The sequence below is a fragment of the Pongo pygmaeus genome, chromosome 23, assembly GCF_028885625.2.
Source record: "Pongo pygmaeus isolate AG05252 chromosome 23, NHGRI_mPonPyg2-v2.0_pri, whole genome shotgun sequence".
NCBI lineage: Eukaryota > Metazoa > Chordata > Mammalia > Primates > Hominidae > Pongo > Pongo pygmaeus.
In genome coordinates, this window is record NC_085931.1 from 32,746,506 (window position 1) to 32,773,362 (window position 26,857).

General features: G+C 49.0%; 3 protein-coding genes across 4 annotated transcripts in view; 2 read left to right on the top strand and 1 right to left on the bottom strand.

The window, feature by feature from the left end:
• Positions 1 to 4,073: 4,073 nt before the first annotated feature.
• Positions 4,074 to 5,834, bottom strand: LOC134739277 (uncharacterized). The gene is made up of 3 exons (XM_063662930.1): positions 5,710 to 5,834; positions 5,118 to 5,392; positions 4,074 to 4,623 (listed from the first exon to the last, which is right to left on the bottom strand). The coding sequence occupies exons 1-3, from the start codon at positions 5,832 to 5,834 to the stop codon at positions 4,394 to 4,396; spliced, it is 630 nt and encodes a 209-aa protein (XP_063519000.1). The 3' UTR covers positions 4,074 to 4,393.
• GNB1L (G protein subunit beta 1 like) overlaps positions 5,365 to 26,857 on the top strand; it is a 66,515-nt gene continuing 45,022 nt past the window's right edge. The window contains exons 1-2 of one of the 2 annotated variants that reach the window (XM_063662850.1): positions 5,365 to 5,405; positions 5,687 to 5,783. The gene's annotated coding sequence lies outside the window, so the exon portion shown is untranslated. The remainder of the gene's footprint in view (positions 5,406 to 5,686; positions 5,784 to 26,857) is intronic. The other variant, XM_054469230.2, reaches the window with a different exon arrangement.
• Positions 5,681 to 14,118, top strand: RTL10 (retrotransposon Gag like 10). Its single transcript, XM_054469228.2, has 2 exons — positions 5,681 to 5,783; positions 7,737 to 14,118. The coding sequence occupies exon 2, from the start codon at positions 7,962 to 7,964 to the stop codon at positions 9,054 to 9,056; it is 1,095 nt and encodes a 364-aa protein (XP_054325203.2). The 5' UTR covers positions 5,681 to 5,783; positions 7,737 to 7,961; the 3' UTR covers positions 9,057 to 14,118.

The following is a 26,857-nucleotide window of genomic DNA, read 5'->3' on the forward strand; positions in this document are numbered from 1 at the left end:
ATCTCAATAAAAAAAGAAAAAAGAAAAAATGTATACATTGAAAGCAATGTAATACACCACATTATTAGAAAGAAGGGGAAAAACACATGATCATCTCAATTGATACAGAAAAAGCATTTGACAAAATTCAACACCTTTTCATGATAAAAATACTAAATAAATGAGGAACAGAAAGACACTTCCTCAATATGATAAAGCCCATACATGAAAAACCCACAGCCAACATCACACTCAATGGTGAACGACTGAAAGCTTTTCCCCAAAGATCGGCAACAGGGCAAAGATACCTGCTTTTTGCCACTTCTATTCAAGATAGAACTGAAAGTCCTAGCCAGAGCAATTAGACAAGAAAATAAAAGGCATCCACATTGGATAGGGAGTAAAATTATCTTTTTTCACCAATGACATGATCTTATAGCGATTCTATAAAAACACAGAATAATTAACAAATTCAGCAAAGTTGTCAAATACAAAATGAACACACAGAAATCACTTGCATTTCTGTATAGTACTAGCAGTGAACACTTCAAGAAGGAAATTAGCAGTTTCATTTAAATAGCATCAAAAAGAATAAAATACGTAGGAATTAACCAAGGAGGTGAAAGACTTGTACACAGAAAACTACAAAATATTGTTGAAAGAAATTAAAGAAGACATAATTAAATGGAAACACATCCTGTGTTCAATTATATCCATTTAAAGACACAATTAAATGGAAAGACATCCTGTATTGGAAAGTTGAATATTGTTAACATGTCAGTACTACCCAAAGTGGTCATCAGAGGCAATGCAATCCTATTAAAATCCCAACAGTGTTTTTTTAGAAATATAAAAACCTATCACAGGCCAGGTTCAGTGGTTCATGCTTGTAATCCCAATATTTTTGCCAAGCCTAGGAGTTCAAGACCAGCCTGGGCAATATAACAAGACCCTAGCTTTAACAACAACAACAACAACAAGCCAGGTGTGGTAGCACATGTCTGTAGTCATAGGTACTTTAGAGGTTGAGGCAGGAGGATCACTTGAGCCCAAGAATTTGAGGCAGCAGTGAGCTATGATCAGGCTACTAAACTCTAGTCTGGGTGACAGGGGAGACCCTGTGTCTAGTTTAAAAAAAAAAAAAAAAAAAAAAAAAAAAAAAGGCTGGGCACGGTGGCTCACGCCTGTAATCCCAGCACTTTGGGAGGCCGAGACGGGCGGATCACGAGGTCAAGAGATCAAGACCATCCTGGCTAACACGGTGAAACCCCGTCTCTACTAAAAATAAAAAAAATTAGCCGGGCGTGGTGGAGGGTGCCTGTATTCCCAGCTACTCAGGAGGCTGAGGCAGGAGAATGGCGTGAACCCGGGAGGCAGAGGTTGCAGTGAGCCGAGATTGCGCCACTGCACTCCAACCTGGGCGACAGACCGAGACTCCATCTCAAAAAAATAAATAAATAAAATAAAAAATAAAAAAAAATAGAAAGATAAAACCCATCCTAAAATTCATATGGAATCTCTAGGAACTCCTAATAGCCAAAACCATCTTGAAAAAGAACAAACTTAGAGGCTTCTCACTTCCTGATTTCAAAATTTACAGCAAAGCCACAGTAATCAAGACTGTGTAGTTTGAACACTGTACTTTCCTGAAAATAGAAAGACAGACATACAGACCAATGGAACAGACTAGAGTGCCTGGAAATAAACCCTTGCATATATGGTCAAATGATTTTCAACAAGGGTACTAAGATAGGGAAAGGATAGTCTTCAACAAATCATGCTGGGACATCTGGATATTCATATGCAAAAGAATGAAGCTGGATCCCTACCTAACACCGTATGTAAAAATGAACTCAAAATGGGTCAAAGTCCTAAATGTAAAGACCTAAACCTATAAAACTTAGAAGAAAACATAGGGCAAAACTTCATAGCATTGGATTTGGCAATGATTTAGATATAACACCACCACTACCACCAACATATAGACAAATTAGACTTCGAAATTAATGAAATTAATTTAGTGAAATTAAGTTAATGACATTTTAATGAAAAGGAAAAACTTCTGTGTATCAAAAGACACTATCAACAGAGTGAAAAGGCAGCCTATGGAGAAATACTTGCAAATGATATATCTGACAAGGGATTAATATCCAGAATATCTAGAAAAATCTTACAACTCACAATAAAAACAAAAATCCATTGGAAAATGGGCATAGGACTTGAATAGCCATTTCTCCAGTGAAGATATACAAATGGCCAATAACAGGAAAAATGCTCAATCTCACTAGTCATTAAAGAAATGCAAATTAAAATCACAGTGGGACACTACTTCATACTGTTAGGATGGCTATTGGAAAAAAACAAAAGAGAAGGTAACCAAGTGTTGGTGAGGATGTGGAGAAGTTGGAACTCCTGTGCACTGTTGGTGGGAATGTAAAATGGTTCATTTGCTATGGAAAAGTTTGGCAATCTCTCAAAAAGTCAAACAAAATATTAGCGTATCATTCAGCAATTTCACTCTTATGTACTGAAAGCAGGGACTCAAACATATACTTGTACGCTAATGTTCATAGCAGCATTATTCACAATAGCCAAAAGGTGAAAACAACCCAAGTGTCAATCAACAAATGAATAAACAAAATGTGGTCAATGTGTACGACGGAATATTATACAGCCTTAAAAAGGAAGGAAGTTCTGACACATGCTATGATGTGGATGAACCTTGAAAACATGTTGAGTGAAATAATCCAGTCACAAAATGATAAATACTGTATGATTCCACTTATATGAGGCACCTAGAATAATTAAATTCACAGAGACAGAATACAGAATGATGGTTACCAGGGGTTGGGAGTGGGAGGGGAAGAGGAGTTAATGTTCTGGAGTGATGAAAAAGTTCTAGAAATAGTGATCACTGGATATACAACAGTATGAATGTACTTAATGCTCCTGAACTGTATACCTAAAAATGGCTAAAATGGTAAATGTTACTATATTTTACCACAATAAAAAAAGTCATATGTCACTTAACTATGGGGTTACATTCTGAGAAATGTGTCATTAGGTGATTTTGTCATGGAGGGAACCTCATAGAGTAACTTATACAAACTAAGATGGTAGAGCCTACTACACACCTAGGCTGTATGGTAAGGCCTATTGCTCCTGGGCTACAAACTTGCACAGTGACTCTACTGAACAATGTAGGCAATTGTGACACAGCGGTATTAGTGCACCTAATCATAGCAAAGGTACAGTAAAAGTACAGTGCAAAAAATAAAAAATGGAACTGGTTAGGGCACTTGCCATGAACACAGGTGCAGGACTGGAAGTTGCTGTGGGTGTGAGTGGTGAGTGAATGTGAAGGCCTAAGACATTATTGTACACTACTTTAGACTTTATAAACACTGTACACTTAGGCTGCACCACATTTATATTAAACATTTTCCTTTTTTTTGAGACAGAGTCTCACTCTATTGCCCAGGCTGGAGTGCAGTAGCACAATCTCAGCTCACTGCAACCTCCGCCTCCTGGGTTCAAGCGATTCTCCTGCCTCAGCCTCCCAAGTAGCTGGGATTACAGGCGCACACCACCACACCCGGCTAATTTTTTGTATTTTTGGTAGAGACAGGGTTTCACCATGTCTGCCAGGCTGGTCTCAAACTCCTGACCTCAAATGAGCTGCCCGCCTTGGGCTCCGAAAATGCTGGGATTACAGGCATGAGCCTCCACAGCACCCGGCCTAAAGATTTTCTTTCTTCAATAATAAAGTAACTATAGCTTACTGGATGACCAGTTACGTATGTGGTCCTTTGTTGACCAAAACGTTGTTATGCGGTGCATGACTGTTATACACAGGAGAGGGCCTGAAAGAAAAAAAAATGTGGACCAAAAAAGGCCTTTTCTGGCTCAGTTGGATTCATTTCTTGCAGAGGCCCACTGCCCACTCTGCTGATGGGCGCTGAGCTGTAGATTGAGCTGCCTTGAGGCTGAGGTAAGCTGAATTTGTGGGAACCCCCACCTTTCCCTTGAGGGAGGAAGTTTAAATTATCAGGTCAATTAGGAAAGATACAACGGAAAAAAATCCAAGTTTCATTCCCACTTCAAGGAGGCGTTTCCTGGCTCGGTGCCACTTTTATTATTTTTGGCCCAGGCTGGTGAAAGCCCCACAGACCCAGGGAAGGTACAATGTGATCTTTGATTCGCGTTTCAGGGATCAAAGTGAGTGAGTTTGGGTGTAAATGCAGATAACATTTCAGAGAGCTTTCATGAAAGGAGTCACTGGACCAGGGCAGAAAGGGAGCTGGTGTGTTACGTGTGTGTTCCCCTTGAGAAGCGTCACTTTCCGGTGAATCCGGCTGCCTGCCCGTGGCCCCAAGGACTGCTGGCTTGCATCCAGGTCCTTGGCCCACAGGCATCAGATCCTGAGCTGGGGCGCCCGCACCCTCTCCCACCTCTTCTCTAGGCACCGTGAAGCCGAGGAGAAGTGGCGTGGGACGGCTCGTGCAAGCGAGAAGAGCACCACTTCATCGTCACCTATCTTGTCCCCGGATCTGAGTGCTGACTCGGCAGGCTTGGGCTGGGCGCGGCCCTGTGGGGAGGGCTTGGTAGCCTGCCCTCGCTGTCCTCTCCCGGTCCAGCCTCGGCCTGAGTCGGGAAGCACACACTTATACCCACAACAAGGAGGCCCAGAGGCCCTGCCTGCAGCCCCCAGGTATGCGGGTAGAGGGTCCTCTCGGACTGCCTGCCCCCCGCCTCTGGCGCCCAGCTTGCAGCTACGTCGAATCGGGCCCTAACGAGGTTCCCGGCACTGGCAATGAGTGATGAGAGGCACTCCGCGGGCACGCCGTTCCAGGGCGCTCACGGGGCCCAGCAGCCCCGCTATGCCCACATCCACCCCGACACCTGCAGCCCCTCAGGGTTAGCCCGGCCCCGCAGCAGCCCTCTGGACGCCCAGCAGCACCCTAGTGTCTGGCTGACGCCAGGGCAGTAACGGCGGGCTGAAGCAGCAACGGCCCCTCGGTCTACGCCACAGCCGGGTGCAAATTTCCCGAATCTGAGGGGCCGCCGGGCACCGCCCGCTGGGGATCATGAGGGGCAGCTTTGGCCCGACCGTCCCGCGCCTGTACACGCGGCCCCACCTGATCCCGTGGCACTTGGCGCGGCGTGGGAATGGTCGCGCTCTCCCATCACCCACCGCGCGGCGCTGCCGCGCCAGCAGGGACCTGGAGCGCCTGCGACGAAGCGGCCACACGGCAAACAGCGCAGGCGCGGCCTAGATGGGAGGTGTGCGCGGAGCGTGTCGGGAGCATGCGCGGGGACGTACACGGCGGCCGCGCGCACGCTGGGGGCGTCGCTGCGCGTTGTAATCGGTCCCTGGACGCTGCGGGGCGCTCCTCGGAGCAGGCGTTGTCGTCTCCGGCAAGAGGGTCAGTGTGGAGGCGGGAGCCCGGGCGGCCGGCTTGGAACTCCGTGCACGCGGGTCTGGAGCTGCGCCCTTCCGTCTTTTCCCGACTTCTGATCCGCAGAGGGGCACTCGGAGCCCCAGCCTGGGTCGCAGTGCCTTCGGTCTGCGGGCCTCAGTTTCTCGGTCCGCGCCGGGGGTTTGTGGGGGCACCTGGAGACATTTGGGCCGTTCTCGCAGTCTCGGGAGGTCGCGCCCGCGCCTTGCCTGGTCTCACGGCGGCCGATCTCGTTCTCCACTTTCTAGGTGGCGCTTGGACTCTCGCCCACGGAGGGAGGCCAGTCCCACGGTCTCCGGCTACGGATCCCTGGACCCTCTTCGCGGGCGATTCGCGTAGCCTCAGGTGGGTGGGCTTCTTGTTGCCGTGGGCCTTGTGAGCTCGTATTTCCTGCATGGCGGTTGCTGGGGGGCGGGCGGTGCAGTCGTCTGCACTCAGCTTGCTTTAAGGCTTTGGGCAGGTTTTGTTCTTGGGGCCCCTGGATCTCCCCAGAGCAGAGAACGGCTCCAGCGTTCCAGGTGCTGCCTTTGGCCTTGTGGGGGCAAACACATGCGCCGTAGTACCTGCCCCTTTAGGATAGTGCTGTCCAGTCTAGAAGGGCCGAAAGTCTTCTATGCCAGGCACTGTGGGGAGAAAAGTAGGGGGACCAACAGACTGATAGGCGTGGGAGGGCTAAGGTTCTCAAAATGGTGAGAGTGCGGCCCAGGGTTAGGAAGGCTCAGGCCCGAAGCAGGCCTGGCTGGCTGGTGCAGGGAAGCCTTCTCCCAGACTGCAGGGGACACAGGTGCGCAGGTGAGGGGGCAGGGTGGGGGACTGGGAAGAAGGGAAGGCAGAGATCTGGGTAGCACACTGTGGCTCCTGGGCATGGGGTGTGGTCATTGTGGGCAACCTGGATACCTAACCTTGGCTGGTGGTGGGAGCTGGGCCCTGGATCGGGATCACTGCTTTTTTAGAGCTCAGTGAGGGACTGGATTGGACTCGACTCACGTCCAGGCCTTAGTATAATCCCGCAGTAAGGTGGGAAGCCAGGGTCTTGGGCTGGGCTTTCAGGTGAAGACCCCCCCAGAGGGGGGTCAGACCTGAGAGATTCCAGAGTGTTTGGGTGGTGGAGGTAGGGCCAGTGGCCCTGGCAGGTTCTAGTGCTGCAGGCCACCCTGGGAGGTCCCTGGAGGAACTCACCCTGAGGGGGGATGGCCAGCAGATAGAAGATGTGGGATGAAGGTGTGTGCAGGCCTTGTGCTCCCAGTGAGCCGATGGAGTTTGTGTGCGGGGTGAAGCAGAGAGTTTCCTGGAGGTCGTGAGTGGGCCACCGTTTGCAGAGAGACTGGGGAGGGGGCTAGATAGAGTTAGGCTGTAGAGTGTGAGAGCCCTACAGGAGGGCTCCTTGCACTGGAATAGAACTGGCTGCTGGCTGTGGAGCCTCCTAGGTGACTGCTGCGTGGAGAAGGAGGGGCAGGTCCAGCCATCACACTGGGACTCCCCAGACCCTGGGCACAAGTGACTGGAGTGGCGGGAGCAGACACAGCAAGTGGGGTTCCAGGATTTTACAATGGAGGGGCTGGGATGCTCTGCTGTGGCTGGGATGGGGACTGTGGAAAGGTGGTGTTTGGGGGTGGGGGTGGCATTGCCTGCAGGCGGCACTCAGTTGTGAGAGGTGAATTTGGAAAGCATGTGGGGTCAGGAGGGAGCAGATAATATCAGGCTCACTGCTCTGTCGGGGATGCAGGTAGGACCTGCTGTGTGCCTGGTGCTGGGATGTAAAAGAGCCTAATGACAACGCGGTCTGTGCGTTGTTCAGAGTTTTTGGGGCGGCTGGAGCCTCCTCAGCAGACAAATGTAGTTGATAATCGCGTGCTATATAGTAGTTAAGCCTCTGGTCTCTCCAGCCAGTTTCTGTTTCTTCCACCACTTATGGGTTGGTGTGTGACTGCAGACAAGTTACTTCACCACTGTGTGCCTCAAAGACAAGGCTAGTACCAACCTCCTTTGGGGGAGGTGGCACAAATGGGGCACTCAGTGAAAGGTTGCTACTATTGCTATCCTGAAATTCCCTGACAGTTCTGATCTGGCCACTTTTCTTCTGAAATTGGCAGCATCTGTCATTCTGCCTTGCCCTTGCAATGTCATAGGCAGCATTTGCCCACCTCACACCACCCAGGCCAGCCCCCTGGGCCCCTCCTTCCACTCAGAGCTCCTAGTTGGGTACCAGAGGGTTGCCCGCTTGCAGCCTCTTCCCACCAGTCCAGTGGGTGATGGTTAGGCCTAGTTCCTGCTCTTCCCCACCTTGTCTTTGGACAGATTGCCTCGGATGATGGCCTGCGACTGACAGTCTCTCAGCTCTTCTCAGCTCTCCTGAGGCTGCAGCTGTCAGCTCCCTGATCGTCAGCACTTGCCTGGACCAGTGCGGGTCTGCCACGCCCTGTTCAGCCATCCCTGTCCTGTTGTGTCGTGCAAGCCACGTCTGTCCACACCCCCACCACCCACCAGTGCTGGCTCTCCTCTCTTCTCCCCTCTGCTCCCAGCATGCCTCGTGGCCAGTGCCGTCAGCAGGGCCCTCGCATTCCCATCTGGGCAGCCGCCAATTATGCCAACGCACATCCATGGCAGCAGATGGACCAGGCGTCTCCTGGGGTGGCATACACCCCCCTTGTGGATCCCTGGATTGAGCGGCCCTGCTGTGGGGACACTCTGTGTGTGCGAACGACCATGGAGCAGAAGAGCACAGCTAGTGGCGCTTGTGGCAGTAAACCTGCAGAAAGGGGTCCCCTAACTGGGCGCATGCCCAGCTCCCGACCCCACAGGGTGGACTTCTGCTGGGTGCCAGGCTCGGACCCAGGCACCTTTGATGGCTCCCCGTGGCTACTGGACCGCTTCTTGGCCCAACTGGGCGATTACATGTCCTTCCACTTTGAGCACTATCAGGACAACATCAGCCGTGTCTGCGAGATCCTCGGGCGCCTAACAGGCCGAGCCCGGGCCTGGGCAGCCCCGTACCTTGATGGAGACCTGCCCCTGCCTGACGATTACGAGCTCTTCTGCCAGGATCTCAAGGAAGTTGTTCAAGACCTGAACAGTTTTGCCGAGTACCATGCCGTGGTTCCCTGTCCCCTGCCCCTGGCCTCCAGCCAGCTGCCAGTGGCCTCTCAGCTGCCTGTGGTGAAGCAATACTTAGCTAGGTTCTTAGAGGGCCTGGCACTCGACATGGGTACTGCCCCCAGGTCTTTACCAGCCGCCATGGCCACCCCTGCTGCGTTTGGGTCCAACTCTATATCCAGAAGTGCTCTGCTCGAGCAGCAGCTGACCAAGGAGAGCACCCCTGGGCCCAAGGAGCCCCCAGTCCTGCCCAGTTCTGCATGTAGCTCCAAGCCTGGTCCTGTGGAACCAGCCTCTTCCCAGCCAGAGGAGGCAGCCCCCACACCTGTCCCTGGACTGTTGGAGTCAGCTAATCCTCCTGCCCAGAGACCAGACCCAGCTCATCCAAGAGGTCCAAAACCCCAGAAAACAGAGGAGGAGGTTTTGGAGACAGAGGGAGACCAGGAGGTGTCCTTAGGTACCCCACAGGAAGTGGTGGAGGCCCCGGAGGGCCCAGGAGAGCCACCGCTTTCTCTTGGGTTCTGAACACAGCCCAGGTGGGAACAATGCTGCCCCTCATGATGAAGTGGCCTGTGTGGCTTGAGAGCCCCATAGTTCCCAGTCAGAGCAGAGTGGTGTCCCCAGATGACTTCAGACCCCATAGCTGGGCAAGATGCGCTTGTTTTGGACTCCACGCTGAGCAGAACCAGCTCCCCCAACTCCAGCAGAGCTTGACCTCCGCCCTGTGCCCTTTCCCTGCTGCTGGCTCTCGGCTGCATCCCTGCCCATCTCCTGAGAGTGCCGTCTTGCCCAGGCCTGCTCCCACGAGGGGGTTGTTTTGTAGATCAACTCTCAGCAGATACTTGCATCATCTTTGTTACCTCCACCCCCATAAAACACCCCCCTTGGTGTCTTCCACAGTGGCTGGGACTGAACTGGGTCTGCCACGTCTGCCCTGTTGGAACCTTGTTCCTGTATGGGGTTTCTGTGTCTGTCCCCCTAGCTCCACCCTCTCTGCTCCCTGTGACTTCTGTCCCAGCTGGAATGTGAGGAAGGCTGCCTGGAGGAAGTGGCCACTTTGATTCTGCTGGATGAGTGGGATGGCATCTTGGCAGAGAATGATGTTTCCTGTAGGTTTACCAGCAGTTCTGGGCAGCTGGGAGGTGTGGATGCAGGAAGGTGGGATGCAAGCCCCTTGCCAGGCTCAGCTGCAGGCATTCCCCCTTTGTGTGTTAACGCTCTAGCTCTAGTCATGCCTGGTGTTCTGAAGCAGGCTCCTCTTCCCTGCTGCTGTGCTGCCGTCCCTTGCTCACTCCGCACTCGCATGCATCGTGGATTCAGCACTTAAGCCCTAGTGTGTAAATGACTTGGATCTCCCTCCTGGCAGACTGTGACCCTCAGCACAGGGGCTCTATCTTAGTCAGCTCTGTGGCCTGGTACACAATTGGTGCTCATTAAACACGTGTTGGATTAGTGTTGGATTACTGGCTGAGCCTGTGGTGCAGTGGCTGTCTACCAGCGAGTCTTTGTTTCCCATTCTGTCAGGAGCAGAGGCCTGGCCGTGAGCATTCCAGGTCAGCATTGCAGCTGTGTTTTCTAGCAGGGGTTTTGAGGGTCCAGGGGTCTGATCGAAGAAGCTGGGTGGGGCTGAGTAGGTGGGGGTGGGTGGCTCTGCAGGCGGAGAACTGATATCCGAGAGCTGCAGGTGAAGTGAGGACCAGGCAGCAGTCCAGAGCTGTGAGGCCCCAGGCCCAGAGGATTGGAATGAAGAAAGACCTGTTCCACACAAGGAGGGGTTTTCTAGTGGAAGCTGAGCTTGGAAGCTCCTGGAGCCAAGTTTACCACAGGATGGGCAGCTACAGCCACCCAGTGTGTGCAGTGTGTGCCCACTCTGGTGCTTGGACAAGAAGTTCAAGTCCCTTTCAGGTTTACAATTGTGAAAACAACAAAACAACACCTTCCTGGAAAGTAGGAAGAAAAAGCAGAAATGTGAATTGGAAATACAGCCAACTATTTTAGGAAAAACTAATTAGCAAGCATCTGATTAAACTTATTCAGAAACTGGCCGGGAGCAGTGTCTCACACCTGTAATCCCAGCACTTTGGGAGGCCGAGGTAGGTGGATCACCTGAGGTCAGGAGTTCAAGACCAGCCTGACCAACATGGAGAAACCCGTCTCTACTAAAAATACAAAATTAGCCGAGTGTGGTGGTGCATGCCTGTAATCTCAGCTACTTGGGAGGCTGAGGCAGGAGAATCGCTTGAACCCGGGAGGCAGAGGTTGCGGTGAGCCAAGATCACGCCATTGCACTCCAGCCTGGGCAACAAGAATGAAACTCCATCTCAAAAAAAAAAAACAACAAAAAAACCTTATTTAGAAAAATAGAAATTGTTGGGATTATTTTATGTTAACTATCACTAAAAAAGGCTCTGGGTTCAGATGGTTTTATGTGTGAGTTATTTCAGGGCACAGATACCTTGTAGATAAAACAACTGGAAACGTTGGAAATAGGTGGGAAGCTATTTTTAGAAAGCAGGTATAGCCCTGGTAGCAAAGCAAGTGAGCTGGCAGAAGAAACCCATGTTTAGTCTTGATTCTGGTCAGACATGGGAAGTCCCTGGACGTCCTGGCCCAGCCCCATGCTTCTGTGCCAGGTCATACAGCTGCCCTCCGTCCAATGGCTCAGGCCCCAGCCCCCCTTTTGTGGGTCGGGTCAGACTGCTCCCCGATGCCTGCCTCCAGTGCACTGTGGCCTGGCTTGCCTGTGGGTCTGGCAGTAGAACCCAGAGTTGCTCTCTGGGATGGACAGCCTAGTCAGCCAGCTGACCCTTACCCTGTCCCACAGGCTTCTGGACAGGCCACCTTCCCCATCTCCCTGTAGTGGACCTGAAGTGGATCCTCCAGCCTGGGATTGCTGCCTCTTCTTTTCTGAACCCTGCCCTATTGGGGCTTTGGGGCTTTTCTGCCCTTGGGACCCAGGCAGCTCCTGGGGGTGTATGAGTTATGGTCTGCCGTGTGTCTGAGGGCCAGTCATGCAGCATCTACCTAGGCAGGCTTGAGAGTCCATGGGAGAGTCCAGGTGACCTTGTTTGTAATTAAAACGGGTCCTGTTTATTGTGGTTGGGCTCTCCCCAGAAATTAAGGCAGAGCCTTGAAGTGGTGATGTCCAGGTTTCCTGCACAGGTAGGGCAGAGGCAACGATGGACTGGCATGGCCTTCCAGACAGGCAGTGCAACACGGCCCCTTTCAGAGCGGCTTTGTTGCCAGCTGCTGCAGCACCTGCTTTCAGACAGACGATGACCAAGCTGCTTTCCTGCTCAGGGAAGGAGGCGTACCAAGGGCCAGGAGAGGAGGCACTCTCCCTGGGCTGTTTTTCTCTCCTGGCCCCCACACACTGGCAGACCCAAAGGCGGGGTGCTCAGGAGCCGCAGAACCTGGCAGGGTCTGCTGGACGTGCTCAGGGACAGGCCATGGTGCTGGCTCTGCTTTCTAATCATGGTGTCTGTCCTTCACTTCCCTTGGAAATACCCAGAGATTTTATTTCCTGAAGATAGGACATGATGGGTCCTATGAGATGGTATTTAAAGTACCTGTCTCCAAGGAAAACTTTAAAATAGGAAGTACTAAGGATAAGGTCCTATGGGATATTGGAATATTTTATAAAGCCACAATAGTTAAAGCACTTAGATGTTGTGGACAGATGAGCAGAGAATAGAGAACTTTGAAACGGCCAAATAAATATGGAAATTTAGTACATGCTGGAGGTGTTTCCAATTAACGAAGGTAAAATGGATTATTCAGTAAAAGCATTTGGCCCCCTGGAAAATAGTAAAGCCATGTACGTGCCTCACTCTATGCCAGTACATATTCCAGATTAAAGATTTCAGTGTTAAAATTATAAAAGTACTAGAGGGAAATATGGGTGATTTTTTTTTTTTTTTTTTTGCCTATGATTCCAGGATTTTAAAAAGTTTTAGATGCCCAGAGTTGTGGAGGTATGGAGAAGTGGGTCTTCTCATACTATTGGTGGGAATATACAATATTATAATTTGACCACGTAACAATTCTAGGCACATACGTGCTGTAACTGCTTGCTAGGTGCATGAAGGTTCTTGCCAGGGATGGTCATGGTTCGGTGCCACTATGTGGGGGTTTAGTGCAGGGACTGGAGGTTGGCCTTGCCTCCTCCCCTCCCCTCATGAGCTGAGGGTCCTTATGTGACCTTTTTGAGCTGTGACCACAGTTTTTCCTCATGGGGTGGTTAGAAGGGTTGAATGAGAATGGTGCCCATGCAGTGCCTTGGCTGGGGTCTGGGCCCTCTGACACCCACCTCATGGGTGTCACTGTTTTTTGAACAGCAGAACTGGAAAAGCCCAAAGATCCAGCAATAAAGGAGCAAGGCAAATAAAGCTGTTACCCTGCAGGATCAGTCAGCATGAGCCAGATTGTGCTGCAGTAACAAAGATCTCCAACAGCACAGCGGCTACAGTTGGCACTGCTTATTTCTTGCTCGCACCTGTGGGCCACCATGGCTGGGGTCTGTCAGACCTGTGCTGACGACAGCCTACCTGGACATATTTCTCCATGCTCACTGAGGCAGGGGAAAGGCCACAGCAGGCTACAAGTAATATGTGTCACCCCACTTCCATTTCCGTGGCCAAAGGAAGCCACAGAGCCACACCTGAGTTCCATAGGACGGCAGCAGCTGATCATCCTGTGGGCTGGGGTGCTCAGTATGGAGAAGTACGAGCAGCCACCCAGCGTGGGGCTGGTTGGTGCTGCTGAGGATGGGAGGATGGGAAGGGCCTGCATCCATCCCAGGGCAACATACCTGTTTGTCTGCTGGGGCTGCCCGACAAAGGACCGCAGGCTAGGGGGTTTAAACAACAGACATTTCCTCATGATTCTGGAGCTAGAAGCCTGAGATCAAGGTGTGGGCAGGGTTGGTTTCTCCTGAGGCCTCACTCCTTGGCCTGCAGATAGCCACCTTCTTGCAGTGTCCCTGTCTGTGTCTGTGTCCTGATCTCTCATAAGGTCACTAGTCTATTGGATCAGGGCCCACCCTCATGACCTCATTTAACCCTGAATTACCTCTTTAAAGACCCTGTCTTCAAATATAAGTACTAGGGGTTAGGACTTGAACATAAGAATATTGAAGGGACATAGTTCTGTCCACAGTGTTGCCCGCGATAGGCTTCTCTGGTTTTGTCTTTGCTGTTCCTGGCAGCACTATCTTGGGCAGGCTTCCGCGGTCTCCACATGCCTGTGTGCAGAGTCCCCCAGGCCCTGGGTTCTGGGGCCCATACTGAGGAATGGGGATGGCCAAGCCTTGGCTCTTGAGTGGGCAGTGCCCAGTTGTGCTGTATGGGATGCTGTTTCTCACTTAAGAAATCTTTCCCTACCTGGGGGTACAAAGGCATTATCCTGTATTCCCAGGTTGTAACTTTCTGCCTTTGACATTCAACCTTGAGTCCACCTGTAAGTGTAACTGTGGCAGAAGGGAGGGGTCTGCTGTCATCCTTGATAGCCTGTGATGAGCAGAGCCCCTCTGCCGACCGCGATGCACATGTAATATGAGCAAGAAATAAATTTTTGATGTGTGAAGCCACTGAGTTTGGGGCTTGTGTTTTCCACAGCATAACGTATTATGTCCTGACCAACAGGGGATCCCATTTCACCTTTTTCCATAGGGCACCAGCCTGCCTCAGCATCAACTGCTGGCTGCAGCAACTCACAGCCTGGCCGCAGCCACCCATGAGCCGTGCCTGGCCTACCTGCCTGCTCTCTGGTCTGATCTGTCCTTTACTAGTTATTCTAGCTTTTAAGTCTTGATTATGTCATAGGGAAACCCTCCATGTCCCCATTCTTCAAGTTGTCTTGGCAAGTTTTAAAACACATGGGATCACAAATGCAGAGGCAGTGAGGATGGTGTCATGGCCCTTGCCCAGCCCCAGCAGTGTTCACACTCTCCTGGTGCAGGCCTCGGGGGTGCCGTGTCGCTGGACAGCCTGGCCAAGCCTGCTCTCCAGGACAGCAGGGCCCGTTACTCCCTTAGTTTTTCTTTGGGCTACATCATCTCTGTTACAGGGACACGGTGGGTGGGGGCTGGCCAGGGAAGAGCCCAGGCCTGTGGGGTGTTCTCATTGGTTCGCTCCTTTCCTTCTGGCCTCAGGGACCACCCCCAGCACAGGGCTGGGGCCTGTGGGTGGTAGGTGCTCATGCACTTGCCACATTCTTCTGTGTCCCCATTGGCGGGGCTGCCAGCTGGGTGCACAGGACATCTGACTCCCCTGCCCCCTGCTGTGCCTGCGCTACCCACCTCACCTCTGTATCTGAGCACTGCAGGGGACTGGGGAGTGTTTGTGGGTTGTGGAGCCAGGGCTCTTTATTCACAGGCTGTGCATAGGGGGGCCCCCTCAGTGAGGGGTCCACCTGCAGCACCCACAGGGCAGAGCGAGTGGGAAGCTGGCCTCTGTCCTCATTCGCATGTCTGTGGATGTGGGCAAGCACATTGCTGGCATGCGTGTGTAAGCATGTGCACAGCTGACTGCATGCAGCTGGGTGGTCGGGAGTTGATGAGACATACACCTGGCCACACCACCACCTGTGTGTGATAGGGGACCTCCCCTTTCCACCCAAGGTGGCCTCCGCCACAGGAGGAGCCACACAGTCAAGTCCCTGTCAGAAAGTGTCAGCCCCAGCTTGCTTAGGGATCCCTCCTCCAGCTCCGACCAAGTTCCCAGGGCACGTCCCCATCCCCTAGGCCAGGGGCACCAGCCCCAGGGGATTGGTCCCCATCCTGCACCCTCTGTGAGTGTTGTCTCTCTCCCTGATGGGATCGGCAGCTGGCCTACGTGAACCAGGCCTCTGAGCAGAGGCTGAACTGGTGCACGGGAATGTCACACTTCCTGTAAAGCAGCGAGTTTTTCCGTGTGTTCACCCGGGGCAAAAAGGCCGGTCCCTTCTGCTGGCTGGGTTCCTGCTTCTGCCCGTAAGTGCCTGGGGTAGGCTGGCTAACAATGCCCAAGTCAGGTTTCCTTCCTGCCATCTTGCCAGGCTCCTGGGACCCGCTCCTGGGGCGGCGGACATCCCCAGCCACAGCGTGAGATGCCTGCTCACAGAGAGACCCTGCCTGCCCATCCTGCCTGCCTCTGCAGCCTGGTGGCTCCTCACACTGGCATTTCCTTTTGGCTCAGCTGAGGCAGCCCGTGTCCCAGTGCAAAGGAGAAGTCTGACTTGCAGCCTCAGCGCCTGCCTGGCGCCCCTGCTGACTGTGGGGCCGGCCAGCAGGTCACTCCTCATGCTCCAGCCGTGAGGCTTCCAGGCATCCCCAAAGAAGAAAACTAATCCATGTCCTTGTCTCCATGAGACCCACTCCCCCTGCCAGCATGGTGGTTGGTGGCCACAAGGACCCAAAGTGCTGGCAGAGCACCCATCAGGGACTGGCAGTGCCTCGGGGGAGAACAGGCTGCAGCGGGCTGTCTAGAGGAACTTGCTTGCCTCTGCTTGGGAACGAATCACGCCATTTGGGCGTGTCCCCAGCACAAGTGACTGATCATTGGGACCCTCCCTCACACGCAGCAGGGCCTGTCTGGAAGGGGGCGGCACAGACCTGGTGGGGTTCAGCGTGTAGGCACTGTGCTGGGCCCCACCTGGCTCACTGCAGGCCAGGAGCCCTGGGTGGGGCACTGTGGGTCTCAGTCTCTGGAGAAGTGCTGGTGGCCAGCCCTGGGGCACCTGGGCCACTGCCCCAAGTGAGGTGAGGTCAGTGCCAGCCCCTGGCCTGAGGCTGTGAATCTTGCTGGGGGACACCATCCCCTAGGGGAGCAGGGTGGAGGTGCTTTGCCAGAGCAGAAGGCCCCTGTGGCAGAGCAAGTGACCATTTCTCTAGGATGGAGAAGAGACTCAGACCCAGAAGGGAGATGGGTGGCTGTCCTTCGTCGGAGCCTACAGGACTGTAGCACTCTCATCTCCACTATGGAAATTGTGTCTACGGCTGGAATCTGAGTTTTGCTTTGCAGATTTGCCAGCTTACCAGTGCTCTGGGCAGCCGGGGCTCGGGTTCTCCTCCCTGCACTGAGCTGGTTCAGGGCTTTGTGGGCCTCAGGCCAAGCTGTCAGTCAGGGCCACTCCCTGAGATGGATATGCCTGATGCAGGCCTGGAGGTGCTTTCTCCTCCCAGGGAAGGAGTTCTTGGGGGGCATACCTTATTCCCCGCCACAGACAGACTGACATCGGTCAGCCCTGGGAGGTGGGAAATGGCTGGGGTTGGGCTGTGCACTTGCTGCCCAGGGGGCGGTGCCTGGCTCCCCCTCGCCGTCGGGCTGCTGGGCACTGGCCCTCCCTGCCTCCCTGCCTCCCCGGAATTCTTCCTGGGATCTGCATCTTTGAAGCCGCTGCCTCCCTGCCCGCCTGGGCGCTTCCAAAGGCGGATACTGACAGAGGATTCAATGAATCGAAGGTCGCCAGTCGGGGCGTTGACAGATGCCCAGCCGTGATACTATTTCTGATTTAATAACCGAATGGGAGGCTGGCCCTCTGTAATAATTAGGGCTAATTACTGAGGAGGTGTTGACAGACGGGCTGAGAGGAAACAAACTACCTTTATCCCGTGGCTTAGAGTCAGATTACCAGCCCGGTGCTATCTGCCCCTCAGAAAGTAGACGCTTCAATCACTCAGCGAGGCTTCAAAGGGGAACAGGGCCTGACAATGCACGGGATTTGGAAAGGAGCTATGAAGTGCGCCTTTGACTCCGAATCGCCAAACGGAGCCCCATTCCAGAAATGGTTTCTTTGTGAAGTTTGAGTTAGTGCTGGCAGACCTGTTTCCCGCGCTCAGGACAGGGAGCTGGCTGCAGTGGGAGTGGGCAGGTGGGGGCCATGGCCAGGGCTGTGGCTGGTGTGTGGCCAGCTTGAGCTGCTCGGGTCCTTCCCAGGCCAGGTGACACTACCAGAGTCCTGGTATCTCCAGTAGCTGGCCCTGGTAGCCGTGGGTCCAAACAGGGAGGTGCAGCATGTTTTCCTTGGCCCAGGGAGGGTTTCTGGTCCTTTGTGGCCGTGAGTGGCAGGTAACAGGATAGGGACCTCACCATCTGAGCAGGCTCATCCCTTCCTGTTTGTAGCTACAGTGCAGCTTTTCTGCAGCCCTCCCTGGCAGGTCTGGCCTCCCTTGAAGGGGAATGTGTCCTTGGCATTACTTATGGCAGGACCACCTCTTGGGGGCCTGGGCATCACTCACCAGGCTGCTCCCACCCCCATCCTGGGCCGAGAGCCAAGGCCATGGAAGCAATCCTGGCCCCCGAGGCCTTGGGCAGACAACATCAGTGACTGAGAAGGGTTGTTGGGGGCTAGTCTCTGACTGCCCCCACTGACTCCCCGCTGATCTCCCTGCATTTCAGAGATGGGGAAGGGCATGCCTAGACCTCAGTTTACTGGTTTGAAGCAGCAGCACTGAGATGTGTGCCAGTGAACTGACCTGGATAGCCCAGGGCTCTGTGTCTGATACAGCTTCTTGGAGTGGTGTGTGTGAGGCTTTTTGGGAGATCAAGGTCGTTGGCTGAGGCTGCAATGCAGCGGACAGTTCTGAGATTCTGGGCCTTACTGCTGTCTGTCCTCATCAGGAAGGCAGGGGATGACACTGAGGTCTCTGCTCAGGACAGGCCTGTCCAGGGAGCGCCTTTCTGGTTCCAGGTGTAGCCTGGGAGGTGCCCGATGAGCAGGAGGTGGGAGGGAGCCCATTCACCAGCCACCTGTGTGCCTGCCTCAGGCCTCATGGCCTTGGCTTCATGTTCTTGCTGGCCTGGATGACCAGCCAATTCAACATCTTCCTGCTAGAACGGCTGTGCTGCTTCATAGAGAAATTAGGTGGGCTGGGCTGGTGAAGGGCAACAGTGGTTAGGTCAGTACTCTTTCTGTCCCCAGCTGGCTGGGGACACCTTCTGGAAGTAACGATGTTCATAAAAGTCATCAGCTCATTTGCTTAACCGAATAACTACTAGCTTGTACCAGGGGGCACTGTTGATGAATTTATATTAGGGCAAAGGGCAAAAATAAGATAGTAAATTATTTGGAATGGGAAAAGCATGTAAACGTTGGCATTAAGTCTGTTTTGTTTGTTTATTTTAGAGGCAGGTCTCTTTAGCCTAGGCTGGAGTGCAGTAGTGTGATCATAGCTCACTGCAGCCTTGACCTCCTGGGCTCAAGCGATCCTCCTGCTTCAGCCACCAAGATAGCTGGGACTATCGGCGGGCACCACCATAACTGGCCAATTTTAAAAAATTTTTTTTTGTAGAGATGGGGGTCTTGCCATGTTGCCTAGGCTCATTAAGTCTGTTTAAGTCACCTTGAGTAGAGATAGAAATTGACTCCAAAGCCAGAAACAGGAATTGAGGTTTCATAATACATTAGTGTAAATTAAATACCATTAACTGTAACACAAGAAAAAATAGCACAAGAATCTTGTATCTTGTACAATATGTTTTATTTGAAACATAACCTGTGAGACTGTGGCCAAGAGCAGTGGTTGAGTGTGAACCTTGTGCATGGAGGCATTTCTGAGCCCTTTTTCCTGTCAGCATCTTGCTCTGCGCATGACTAATGAACTAGGATTGATGCATTGTTAGTGACCGAAGTCCAGGCTTCATCCAAGTTTCCTGAATTTGCCCTAATGTCCTTTTCTGTTGCAGAATCCCATCCAGAACACCACACTGCATTTGCTGTCCTGTCTCCCCAGGCTCCTCTGGCCAGGACACCTTCTTAGACTTTCCTCGTTGTTGATAACCTTAAGTTTTGAGGAGCACTGGTCAGGCTCTTGTAAAATGTTCCTCCACCGGGATTTGTTGTGTTCTTCTCGCAATTAGACTGAGCTTATGGGTTTTGGGAAGAAAAGCACAAAGGTTGAGTGCCATTCCTGGATGGATTTTCTTTTTCTTTCTTTTTTTTTTGAGACGGAGTTTCGCTTCTTCGCCCCGGCTGGAGTGCAGTGGCACGATCTCGGCTCACTGCAATCTCTGCCTGTCGGGTTCAAGCGATTCTCCCGCCTCAGCCTCCCCAGTAGCTGGGATTACAGGCACGTGCCACCATGCCCGGCTAATTTTTGTATTTTTAGTAGAGACGGCATTTCACCATGTTGGCCAGGCTGGCCTCGAACTCCTGACCTCAAGTGATCCACCCGCCTCGACCTCCCAAAGTGCTGGGATTACAGGTGTGAGCCACACACCCAGCCCATTCCTGGATTTTCTATCATGTCAGTGGCACGTGTGGTCAGCATGACCTAGCCCTGCTGATGCTGAGCGTCATCACTTGGCGGAGGCAGTATCTGTCAGGTGTTTCCGCTGTAAAGTGGCTCTTTTTCTCTCCCTTCCGTACTCTTCTCTTAGGAAGGGAGTCACTGCATAACCCATACTTAAACGGTTGGGAGTTATCTACTCTTCCTTGATGGTAGAGTGTCTGCATAAAGTGGAATTCTTCTGTTTGGGAGATTTGTTTATTTAGTCATTTCTTTACCTCAGTGTGGACTCATGGACATTTTGTTATGACACTAGCTCCCTGCTCATCTACAGTCTTGCTGAGGTTTCAGTTACCCATGGTCAACTGCGGTCTGAAAATAGGTGAGTACAGCACAACAGGATATTGTAAGAGAGAGGTCACATTCACATAACTTCTATCATAGTATACTTTTTTTTTTTTTTTTTTTTTGAGGCAAGGTCTTGCTGTGTTGCCTAGGCTGGAGTGCAGTGGTGTGAACATAGCTCACTGCAGTCTCAAACTCCACGGGCTCAAGTGATCCTACCACCTCAACCTCTTGAGTAGCTGGGACTACAGACATGTGCCAACACACCTGGCTTATTACTATTATTATTATTATTATTATTGGGACGGAGTCTCTGTTGCCCAGGCTGGAGTGCAGTGGTACGATCTTGGCTCACTGCAACCTCCACCTCCCAGGTTCAGGTGATTCTCCTGTCTCAGCCTCCCGAGCAGGTGGGATTACAGGCGCCTGCTAATTTTTGTATTTTTAGTAATTACAGGGGCCTGCTAACTTTTGTATTTTTAGTAGAGACAGGGTTTCACCATGTTAGCCAGGCTGGTCTTGAACTCCTGACCTCAGGAGTCAAGATCCGCTTGCCTCGGCCTCCCAAAGTGCTGGGATTACAGGTGTGAGCCATTGCACCCTGCCCCAGCTAATTATTTTTTGTAGAGACAGGGTCTCCCTGTGTTGCCCAGGCTGGTCTTGAACTCCTGGGCTCAGGTGATCCTCCTGCCTTGGCTTCCCAAAGTACTGGGATTAGAGGCATGAGCCACTGTGCCTGTCTCTAATTTTTAAATTAAACTTTCCCATAGGTATATATGTACACTATAGGGAAAAACATGGTGTATATAGGGTTCAGAACTATTCATGGTTTTAGGCATCCACTGGGGGTCTTGAAAGGTATCCCTAGATACTTTTCATCATCATCATTCATCATCCCCCCTAGATAAGGTGGAACTACTGTATTATTGTTGTTATCTTTATTATTGTGTGCGCTTACAGTGAGTCCTAACCCATGTCTATGTCAACACCACACCAATCAGGACACAGAAAACTGCTCATTCTCTCAAAACCCTGCCTTTTGCTGCCCTTTGGCAGTGATCTCCTCCCCCTCCTTCTGACCCATGACAGTCACTGATCTGTCCTCTGTACCTATACTTTTGCCTTTTCCAGGATGCCATATAAATAGTATGTAGCCTTTTACTCAGTTCTTTGGAGATTCACCCACATTGTTGCATTTATCAATAGTTTATTCCTTTCTGTTGCAGAATAGTATTCCATTCATCCATAGATGGTCATTTGGGTTATTTTCTGTTTTAGGAGATTATATTTTTCACATTTCTGTTTTGGGTGGTTAGTTATAACTACTATAAACATTCATGTACATGTTTTTGTTTGCATATAAGTTTTCACTTCTCTAGAATACATATCTAGCAGTAGAATTGCTGGGCAACATGTTAATGCATATTTAATTTTATAAGAAACTGGGCTGGGCGCAGTGGCTCATACCTGTAATCCCAGCACTTTGGGAGGCCAAGGCAGGTGGATCATGAGGTCAGGAGTTCAAGACCATCCTGGCCAACGTGGTGAAACCCTGTCTCTACAAAAATTAGCCGGGTGTGGTGGCAGGCGCCTGTAATCCAGCTACCCGGGAGACCGAGGCAGGAGAATCGCTTCAACCTGGGAGGCGGAGGTTGCAGTGAGCTGAGATTGCGCCACTGCACTCCAATCTGGCAACAGAGCGAGACTCTGCCTCAAAAAAAATAAAATAGAATAAAAATAAATAAATAAATAAATAAGAAACTGCCATACTCTTTTCCAGAGTGTGTGCACCATTTTGCGTTTCACCAACAGGGTTCCAGTTGCTCCACAGTATTGTCAGCACTTGGTTTTGTTAGTTTTGTCAGTTTTTTTCTGAATTTTAGCCACTCTAATAGGTATGTAGTGGTATTTCATTATGGGCGTAAGTTGCATTTCCCTAATGGCTATGATGTTGATGCCTTTTGTGCTTATTTGCACATCTTTTTAGGTGGAGTGTTTGGCCAAATCTTTTATGCCTTTTTAATTGGATTGTTTAGTTGCTCTTGCATTTCCTTTAATGAGCACAAAAATAGATTGTGCAATTAAATTGCATATGCAATAAACTGCACATATTTCAAGTGGACAGTTTGACAAGTGCAGCGTCTGTGACGCCATCCCCACACTCAAGACAACCAACATACCCACTGTGCCTAAAGTATCTTCCTGCCTCTCTGCATGCCCCTCCCTTCCTCCTCCCTGCACCTCTCTTCTCCAGGTTCCCTCTAATCTGCTTTCTGTCACTATAGGTCAGTTTGTATCTCCTAGAATTTTGCATAAATACAATCACAGAATTTACTCTCTTTTTCTGGCTTCTTTCACCTGACATGATTATTTTGAGATTTATTCACATTAAAGCATGTATCAGTACTTCCTACTTTGTCATTGTCAAGGATGGATATATCCAGGTGTGCATATAGCTCTGTTTGTTCTGCTGTTGATGGGCATTTGGGTTGTCTCCAGTATGGGACTGGTTTTTAAAGAAATAGCCAAACTTTGTTCCCAAAGGGTTGTACCATTTTATAATCCCATCAGCAGCGTATGAGAGTTTCAATTACTTCATAAGCTTTCCAGCAACTGGAATGGTCAGTCTTTTCTGTTTTAGCCATTCTGATAAGTATGTAATGGCATTTTATTGTGGTTTTAATTTACATTTTCCTAGCGACTAAAGATATTGAGTATGTTTTCATGTCCTTATTTGCTATTTGCATATCTTCTTTGGTGAAGTGTTTGTTCAAATCTATTGCCCATTCTTAGTTGTTTTATTTTGTGAGTGTGTGTGTTTTCCTTGTGGATTTTGAAAATTATATATTTGTTATATAAATTATCTGCTGTATACATGATTTGAAAATATTTTTCCCCATCTGTATAGATTGTCTTTTCATTTTCTTAATAATCTTTTTTCAGGCCAGGCGCGGTGGCTCACGCCTGTAATCCCAGCACTTTGGGAGGCTGAGGAGGGTGGATCACGAGGTCAGGAGATCGAGACCATCCTGGCTAACACGGTGAAACCCCGTCTCTACTAAAAATACAAAAAATTAGCCGGGCGTGGTGGTGGGCGCCTGTAGTCCCAGCTACTCGGGAGGCTGAGGTGGGAGAATGGCGTGAACCCGGGAGGCAGAGCTTGCGGTGAGCCGAGATCGCGCCACTGCACTCCAGTCTGGGCAACAGAGCGAGACACCGTCTCAAAAAAAAAAAAAAAAAATCTTTTCAAGACCAAAGGTTTCTAATTTTGTGGAAGGTGAATTTGTGTTTTTTATCTTATGGATTATGCTTTCTGAGGGTTTTTTTTAAAATCATAAATGGATATTGAATTCTGCCCAGTGCCTTTTCTATATTAACTGATATGATCCTGTGGTTTTTCTTTAGTGTTAATATGAGAGTTTACATTGAATGATTTTTGAATATTGAATCAGCTTTGCATTCCTGAGATGAATGCCAGTTGGCTCCAGTGTATTCTTTTTCTACACTGTTGGATTAGATTTGCTGTTTTTTCCTCCCCAACTTGAGACTTAAGCAGCAAGCTATTATTTTGTTTGAGGATTTGTATGTCTATATTCATGAAATATATTTGTTTGTGGTTTTCTTCTCTTTCTACTAACTTTGTCTGGTTTTGATATTGGGGTAGTGCTAGCCTCATCAAATTAGTTGGGAAATGTTCTCTCTTTTTCTGTTTTCTGGGAAAATAATTTGTAGAATAGTGTTATTTCTTCTTTAAATGTTTGGTAGAATTTGCCAGTAAAGTCATGTGGGCTGGAATTTTGATTTTTTTTTCCCCAAGGAGTTAAACTAAAAATGTGATTCCTTTAATTGATGTAGGACTATTCAGGTCTTCTCTTTCTTCGCCTAGTCTGTGTCTTTCAACTTTCATTTCAGCTAGGTTTATTTAGCTTGAATTTATTTCAGTTGTTCATAGTATCGCCTTCTTACCCTTTTAATGTTTCTGGTGTCTGTAGTGATAACCCTTCTTTAATTATTATAACTTGTCTCTTTTCTCTTTTTATTGTTGTCAGTTCAGCTAGAGATTTATCAATTTTATTGATCTTTTTTAAGAACCGACCTCTTGCTTTATTTTCTCATTTGTTTTACTATTCTTTAAAAATATTTATTTCTGCTCTAATCTTATGTCCTTCCTTGTGTTTGCTTTGGGCTTGTTTTGTTCCTCTTTTTCTGTTATCTTAAGGCATAAACCAGGTCATTGATTTGGAGACCTTTCTTCTTGTCGATGTAAGTATTTAATACTGTAAATTTCCCTCTAAGCACTGTTTTAGCTGCATCCTACAAGTTTTGATATGTTGTGTTTTCATTTGTATTTAGTTTAGATATTTTCTAATTTCCCTTGGGACTTCCTCTTGAACCCACTGATTATATAAAACAGTGTTGTTTAATTTCCAAATATTTGGAGATTTTCATTATCTTGCTGTTATTGATTTCCAGTTTAATTCCATATGATCAGAGAACATACTTCGTATACTTTGTTTTTTTACGTTTTTTTTTTCGAGACAGAGTCTCGCTCTGTCGCCCAGGCTGGAGTGCAGTGGTGCGATCTTGACTCACTGCAACCTCCGCCAGCTGGGTTCAAGCAATTCTTCTGCCTCAGCCTCCTGGGTAGCTGGGACTACAGGTGTGCGCCACTATGCCTGGCTAATTTTTTGTATTTTTAGGTGGGGTTTCACCATGCTGGCCAGGCTGGTCTTGAACTTCTGACCTCGTGATCTGCCTGCCACGACCTCCCAAAGTGCTGGGATTACAGGCGTGAGGTGGTTTTTTTTTTTTTTTTTTTTTTTTAACATTTTTAAGGTTTCTTTTATGACCCAGGATATGGCCTATCTTGATGAGTGCTCCATGTGCATTTGAGAAGAATGTGTTTTTTCTACTGAGTGGCATGTTCTATAAATGTCAACTAGGTCAAGTAAATAGATAGTATTAGTCAGGTCTTCTGTATGACTTTCTGGCCACTTGTTCAGTCAGTTACTAAGGAGGAGTTTAAGTCTCCACCTATAATTATGTAGTTATCTATTTCTACTTTCAGTTCCATCAGTTTTTTCTTCATGCATTTTGAAGTTCTCTTATTAGCTCAGTATTTACAACTTCTGTGTCTTCTTTATGAATTGATGCCATTTATCATTGTATCTTCTTGTCCGTGATAATATTCCTCACTCTGAGGTCTACTTTGCCTGATATTAATATATCCACTCCAATTTATTATTTGTATAGCATATCTTTTTCACCTTTTTCTTTTTTAATCTATGTTTTTATATTCAAAGTGGATTTCTTTTAGGTAGCTTATAGTTGAGTCTTTTAAAAATCATATAGCTTATAGTTGGGTCTTATAATTAGCATGTTGGGAGCATTTATGTTTATTGTAATGATTGGTATGGTTATATTTAGGTCTACTATTTTGTTGTTTTCTCTTTTTCTTCTTTTTTTTTTCTTCTATCCCCTCTTTCCTGTCCTCTCTTGAATTATTTAGGTATTTTAAAACATTGTTTTGATTTTTTGTTGGAACTTTGGCAGTATCTCCTTGTGTTATGTTTTTAATGGTTGCTGCAGGGATGACAGTGTACATACTTAATTAACCCTTCACAGTCTTCTTAGAGTTAATATTTTTCCATTTCAAATAAAATATAGAAGCCTTACAACCACATAGGTCCCTTACCCTCCTCCATTATGTTATAACTGCCATATTGAAAACCTCAACAGATAATACAATTTTAACAATCATACATCTTTACCGAAGTGATAAAATTGTCTTTAATATTTACCCACATTTTACCATTGCTCCTCCTACCTTCTTGAAGTTCCACGTTTCTTTCTGGTATCAGGTCTTTTGAACCTGAAGAACTTTAGCATTTCTTTTAGGGCAGATTTGTAGGCAAGAAATTCTCATTTGCCCTCATCTGGGAATCTTTATTTTGCCTTCATTCCCAAAGAATATTTTGCTGGATATAGAGTTGTTTTCTTTCAGTTCTTTAACAAAGATGTTCCACCCTTCTGGCCTCCATGGTTTCATTATTATTTCTCAGCAGTTTATGATGTTTCAGCATGGTTTTCTTTGAATTTATCCTATGGTTTGTTTATGGTTCATCATGTTCTTAAACATATGTGCTTTTGTCTTTCTCTAAGTTTGTGAAGTTTCAGGCATTATTTATTCAATTAATTTTTTGGTCCAAATCTGTTTCTCTCTTCTACTTCTCAGATTCCACTGCCCTTAATGTTAGACCTTTTACTATTATTCCACAAGTCCCTGCTATGCTAACCACTTATTTCAATCTTTTTTCTTTCTGATCTTGTATTGAATAATTTCACTCACTCGATCTTTTATTTTTATATTTATATTATTATTATTATCTTTTTTTTTTTCTTTGAGACGGAGTCTCACTTTGTCGCCCAGGCTGGAGTGCCATGGTGTGATATCAGCTCACGGCAACCTCCGCCTCCCAGTTTCAAGCAATTCTCCTGCCTCAGCCTCCCGAGTAACTGGGATTACAGGTGCCCGCCACCATGCCTGGCTAATTTTTGTATTTTTTTAGTAGAGGCAGGGTTTCACCATGTTGGCCAGGCTGGTCTCGAACTTCTGACCTCAAGTGATCCACCTGCCTCAGCCTCCCAAAGTGTTGGGATTACAGGTGTGAACCACCGTGTCCAGCCTATTTTATTTTATTTTAGAGACAGTGTCTTGCTCTGTTGCCTAGGCTGGAGTATGGTGGCACCATCATAGCTCACTGCAGCCTTGAAC